The sequence below is a fragment of the Pygoscelis adeliae genome, unplaced genomic scaffold (genome assembly GCF_000699105.1).
Source record: "Pygoscelis adeliae isolate BGI_AS28 unplaced genomic scaffold, ASM69910v1 Scaffold174, whole genome shotgun sequence".
Lineage (NCBI taxonomy): Eukaryota > Metazoa > Chordata > Aves > Sphenisciformes > Spheniscidae > Pygoscelis > Pygoscelis adeliae.
Genome location: NW_008824676.1, coordinates 3,256,348 through 3,262,918, shown reverse-complemented (window position 1 = coordinate 3,262,918; position 6,571 = coordinate 3,256,348). Strand labels below are relative to the sequence as shown.

At 38.7% G+C, this 6,571-nt stretch overlaps 1 protein-coding gene across 1 annotated transcript in view; it reads left to right on the top strand.

Moving 5' to 3' along the window:
- Nucleotides 1-6,571, top strand: part of RGS22 (regulator of G-protein signaling 22) — a 60,323-nt gene that overhangs the window by 25,481 nt on the left and 28,271 nt on the right. Inside the window, exons 12-13 of the mRNA XM_009323126.1 lie at nt 3,426-3,551; nt 5,119-5,220. Coding sequence (XP_009321401.1) covers nt 3,426-3,551; nt 5,119-5,220 — 228 coding nt within the window. The remainder of the gene's footprint in view (nt 1-3,425; nt 3,552-5,118; nt 5,221-6,571) is intronic.

Below are 6,571 nucleotides of genomic sequence, written 5' to 3'. Positions count from 1 at the left end.
GGAGCCAGAAGCAGCTGCCTCTTCCAGAGACCATTTCTGACTTCACAAGGTGTGCTAATGACCCAGGAATAGCTGTAGGTCAGGGAGACAGGATCCTAACTCTGCAGGTTTTCCAGCCCCTGTTGAGTTCAGCACTTGAAGAAAACTATGACCTGGCACCCATGAACCTCACAGAATCAGCTGATGGACCGTTTCTTGCTGCTTTTTTGGTTTTGTTTTGTTTTGTTTTGTTTTGTTTTTCTGTGAGAAATCTGGACTTTCGAATCTTCCAGCTCCACTGTGCTTGCAAGAGCTTAGAAAGAGCACTAACTCTGGGTGAATTTCTGAGGAGACTCTGAATGCAACTGGTGTCTCCAAAAAGTCATAACATTATTTTGTTCAAAATAAGTCAGAGATGGTGTGGCAGAATGCCCCCTTTCTCTCTTAGTCTGAGTGATTGTATATCTGTCTTACAGCCTTGGTTTATAGTGAGCTACTTAAAGTAATCTTTTAGTAATGATTCACAAAACATGTTCACGTGCTGTTCACCTTACATCCTCTGTAATTCTATGCAAAGTGCATGTAACATATTTCTTCCTGTTAAAAATGTAATTTTTAAGTTATAGTGGTTATTAAGATATGCTGAAAAATCTTGGAAGATATTCAGAGAAGCTTTTTGCAAATTGCAGTATTACATATTGTGATTGGCAATGAAAAATGGTCCTGAAAACCCTTGAAAGTTTTCGAGTAGTTAATGAGAACATGTTAAAAAACCACAAAGGTGGAAAAATAATCAGAATTACCTTATTTTTCTTTTATTTCTTTTAGAAAAGTAGAACAAGCTCACCAACAACTTTATTAAAACTAGCTACACCAAATTTGTCTTTGAAGAGATCATTAAGATTATCACCTATGCTGTCATCAAGTCACAGCCCCCAAAGGGATGACATTTCTAGCAGTAGAAAGTGGTAAGTACAAAAGTCCCTTGTACATCTTTCTGCACATCAATATACCTCAAATATTTATGAAAGGCTTTCAGATCCTAGATTTGAAGATCATGAACACTTCTCTTTAACATAATAATCTGCTTAGTGAAGGTACAGATTGCGTGCATGGAGAACTCCTCCCTGGCTGATTATTTTCTCATTTGTTTGTGCCACAACACAAAAGGGTTTATTTCTCCAAATACAACTGTTTTACCCTCTCTTGTATAATTGTTGATATTCTCTCTATATATTTATATTCTTTTAACCTGTCTCAAGCACTTGCCCACAAAGATATGCTGTGTTTTGGGATTTCCATAGGGCCACATGAAAAAGTATTCCTCTACATTTTTTACATTTATTATAAATTTGAACTCCATGTACTTTTTCCTCTACTATTCACTATGTCATTCTACCTCTCTCATGCCCTTTCTTAGTTGTTTATTTTATAAGCAGTCCTAGTTTTTTCTTAAATAGGTACTGAAAATTTTGTTTCTTTGTGGATCCAGGCCAAAGCCAGTGAGCAGTGACATGATTCATTGCTTAACTTTGGATGGCACTACAGACTCCAAATACCAGGGTCACAGAAAGTACACCTATGCTGAGCTTCTCCCGGTAAGTAGTGCTTGAAAATTTTAGTTGTCTTGAATCATGGGTTAAAACACTTTATTCTGTAGTATTAAAGGGAAGTAGTCAATGATGGGGAGAAACTGGTCTGATTATGTGAATGTCAGTGCCGTATGCAGAGGTATAATTAGAATGTCAGCATTTTCTGTGTGGTATCTGTCACCTATTTGATAGGAAATCATGGCACATACAGAAGTTTATTTTCATTAGGAAGTGTTGATCTTCTCCATGGTGACCATGTGTTCAGTAGGCTATTATGGAAAACTCACTGGATAAATGCTTCAGTGGAATCATTGGAAAGTATACCAGACTTACTGTGAAAACTGAATCTGCCCTAGAAAGTCATTAAAATAGTAAAATTCATAAGAGGAAAATGCTTCACTTGTACAATTCCTCTTTTTTGCTTGTGTACTTCATTGTTTTCTTTGTTGAATCATTGCCTGCTAAGCAGGCCCTCAATCCAGCAAAACTCAGGAGGCTGCACAGAGCAGCCTTTTCTCAATAACTGTTAAAATGCTGACGAATTGAACATGTGAGCTGTCAAGATTTGGCGATTTAAAACATATCCAAAACTTTTCAGGTTTGTGGAATGGTCTCGAAACAGCCTGCTGTTTCATGGCAGTATTGATACACATGGCCTCATAACTAAAAAAAACCCAACCTTATGAAATCTGGGCCTGTTTACATATGCATGGAGTTTGCTGATCACTAGAGCACGTTTGTTTGTTTTTCACATCAAAATCATACTTTGTTTATTACTTCACTGCAATAATTTTACTTCTCTGTTAATTTTGACAGAAGAAAAGCCTAGCCTTTGCAGTTCGGGGACATTTGCAGTTAGAAACTTACATTCAGAATATTTTCACACCATGAACGATTAGTTTCTACACACCTTCATCATGCAGAGTTTCCCTCTGGCTGAGGGAGGAAAATACTACCCATTTACACTTACAGGGCTAGGCTGGAGCCTACAGTCAGGACCCCACAATTTGCCATCACAAATACGATGCAAAGGGGAATGCAGGGATTCATAGTTTAACTTCATACAGGGGAGTGGGATTTTCCTGCTCTGCTTCAGAAGTCTGGCTTCCTCCTGCCCTTCTCCATCCCTGTTTGGAAAGAAGCTGGTTGTCAGCCACCACAATCATCTGTTCCCATTTCTGCTATCACAGACAGCAAGTCAGCCAATGTGATCATCAGAAGCTAACTTAATAGTTTGTACCCTCCTCTGGCTTCTCTGTGAGCATTGTCAAAATGGATGTATTCTTCCTCACATGCTCCAGGAGCTAGCCACAGTAATGGGCATGGATTTCCTCTCCCATAAAATGCTCATGATTTTGGTGTTGATGTCAGTGGTGTAACCCCAGGGGACATGTCTTTTGTTCCATGGTAGTTAATTGTTTTGAGGCTTGACCGAATAACCACCTGTTAACTTCTGTTGGTTCAAAACACAGTAGCCTGAGCTGAGACAACTTTTGACAGCAAAGTGATATGGTTTAGAATCATTCCCCAGATTCGGAGCTAAAGAGTTAATGACAGAATTAGGGCCAGGTTTGTTTTCCTGTTCCAAGTATTGAGGAACCACCTAAGGCATGCTATGGTCATTTTGCTACTCTGCATGCCTTCAGTCATCAGACTTATTCCATTGCATGTGAATATTTAGTGGGAAAATGGTATGGAGAGCTATGATCTATTGCATATATAGTAGAAAATGGAGTCTGGTTTCTTGGGATGAAGATACTAATTGAACACACTGCATGGCCCTCCATTGCAATGTACTGACATTTGAAAACAATGAAAGCCTGTTATTCCTTGCTGTATATTTTATTTGTCCAGGGGAAAAGTGCTGCTGGCAGTGTTGTCTTAGGGCGATCAAGAATGGAAAGCATGCTGCAGTCTCTTTATTTGGAGAACAGAGCAGGCTACTACTTCACACACTTCTGTGAGAAGTCAGGGAATAAGGTATGAGCATTTTCCTACCCTGTGATAATTTAGTCCACAATTGACTGAATGCCAAGTTATAGAGGGCAGCCAGACTGAAAAAAAAAAGGAGAAGGAAAGATTGATGACTGGATGAATTATTACTTGTGAGACTCCAATCCCTCAACAACAATAAACTGTTCATGTGTATATTCAAACTAATGACAGGTCTTAACCAAGCTGTCAGATCCTAACTGTATCAAACCTATTGGAAATCTGATTGTACCATCAGGGATAAAAAAAGACTAATAATTTTTAAAAACTAGCCTTTAACTTGGCAGAAAAAATGAGGTCTTAACCCACAAAAACATTTTTTAAAAAGATGGAAAATCCTCTATGCTATTACTCATGATAATCTGCCTCCTTCTTGCTTGTTGGGTTAGTGATGTCCAAAATCTCCGATGTTTTAAAAACGTTCTTCTGCTTCCATGAAGCTTCGTGGATTTCTGAGAAACATAACACTATTTCTTCTCTGCAGTCAGCAGATCCATCATCCATTGCTGGGTGTAAATTGAGGATTGGTTGGAACAAGTTATGAATCTGAGTCAGTGTTTAGTGGCTTTGCAGAAAAATTGAGTCTTTAGGGGAGATTTGAATGCAATCAAGACGGACATCTGTTTCACCACTGGCACAACCCAGAATCCAGCAGCAGTAGCTAGAAATGCCTTTGGCTACCAGAAAGCAAGAGCCAATGTTTCCAAAGCTGAATACCTTCAGCTAAGAATGTTAAATGTGTATAGATAGAAATTTAAATAAAAGTAACTTATTTTTTCATGGGCGGTAATCACCCACCCACATGTCCTCTAGCCTTTGCAGGTGCCAGACTTCTTTGAAAATTATTTCCTTAAGGTTTTGTCTACAACTGTGGAGCCTGTTTCACTCATATGCCAGGTCTGGCAGGCTACAGTATGTGGAGCAAAGTTCCCTGCCCCTATCTTTTTGGAACATTTTCTTTACTGTCCAGTGATGGGAGTTTCAGGGTATTTTTAAGATCCAAACCCCATAAGCACATGATTAAAACAGAGCACTTGCGGAAAGATCTAGACTCCTTCTTCTGAAAGATCTTCTGATGTTTGTTTGAATTTATGAAATGAGGCCAAGACTCTGTGCCTCAGAAATGCATGTAATAAAAATGTAATGATAGTCACACTAACAGATGTCAAGTACACAATATTTAATTGTTTTGGTTATTGCTGCAAAATGCTATTTCACCATGGCACAAATTCTGCATGTCCATTACCAGCATTTCTTCTTTAGTGCTGGCTTTATGCCACTGAAATGTTAACTCTTCAAATGTTAACTATAATGTTAACAATTTTAATGGCCAATTATGCATAAAGGATACAATAAAAGATATAGTATCACAGTAATGATGCCATTAAATATGTTGTCCTTCTGCCAGTATGCAACAGAAGATTAAATCCATCTTAAATTGAGCTTGATTTATGATGACCCCAAGGAGCTAAATAATTACTTGCATTGGAAAGTCAACCTTTTATAAATCTGTGATATTTGGGTAGCAATAACTTACAGTATTTTTAATCTCTAGTTGTGGAAGAACAGCGCGTACTTTTGGTTTGACCTACAGGCTTATCATCAGCTTTTCTACCAAGAAACTCTTCATCCTTTTAAAATATGCAAGCAAGCTCAAGTAAGTTGTAAATAATGTGTTTTCCCTTCACAAATACCTTTGTTCATTCCCTTCACAAATACATTTGTTCAGTGTAAAGACTGAAAAGAAGATAGAAAGTAGAAAAGTTTCCAAATCTTGACAACCCACACCAAAGTAAATCTGGTTTGTGGACAATAAAAGAAGCTCTTTGGATTGTTTCCATGGAATTTCTTGATTTAAATGTTAAACATGCATAGTTTGATTTCTAGGCTCTGCTGTCTGTTCTAGTTTTATCTGTTATACTGAGTTTACCTAATCTCCCCTTTGCTACTCTGTGCCGTATTTGGAAACTGTCTGCTTAGTGTTAACATCAAAGATAACATTTTTTCTAAATCATCTAACCGTGCTGTACCTTTTCTTCCATCTCCTGTGTGGGTTAGAATTGCAGGTCTCACAGTCCAGACCTCAGATAATGTCCTTAGTCATGAAAATAGGTCTTTCAGTTGTCAGTCCTGTTTTTCCTTTTCTGATTGTCAGGGCATCATGCTCTTTTTGCAGTCGTCATCCCCCCTGTTTGATCTTTAGACCCTCATTTACTGTCAAGTGGAACTGATATTTCCTATAAACAAGTATTCTTAATTGAGCATGCACTTTAAGTCAGGGAATAAAAGAAAAATCAACTGGTTCACCACATGGATGCTGATAGGTGTCACCAACTGCAGAATAGTCCGATACTGCCAGGGAAGGAGGCTGCAGCAGTGTGATATGATTAGAAGGACTCCAAGCAACTTTTAAAATCACTTTGTGAAACTTCAGTCTGTTTTTCCTCTGCAAACCTTGTGTAGGAGTATATGCTATCTGCATATTTCAATATATGCTGTAATAGAGCAAAGCTACTTCACATGTCATTGGAACAAATATCTGTGGAGAGCAGTGGGTATGGCTTATGTTACTGAGCATCTGGACTTCCTTGAATTTGTCGTCTTTTCGTACTTGGAGGTTTTACTGGGGCAAATGACAGGATTTTGCATATTTGTCCAGAATTCTCACCTGAATCAGTGTTATTTGTACAGAAACTCGAAGCAGAGGCTGAGGCATGGACTGCTCTCTCTCTCTCCTGTCACACACTGGCTAACTTGAGCTGCTACCCTATTTCGTTGTTTTCCCCTCCAGCTCTACTTACAGCCTGAGGCTGAGGGCAACTGTCTGTACCCCTAAGACCGACTGTCTCCCATATCTGCCCAGGCCTGTGTGTGGCTAGGGACCCTGCTTACAACAGGCGTGCAAGTTAACCATATCTGGACTGTGTCTTCATTTTCCTATATGTTTTGTTGCAGGCCAAATCTTAGGTTATGGTCCATGATGTTTTTCAATTTTGTTTCATTTCACC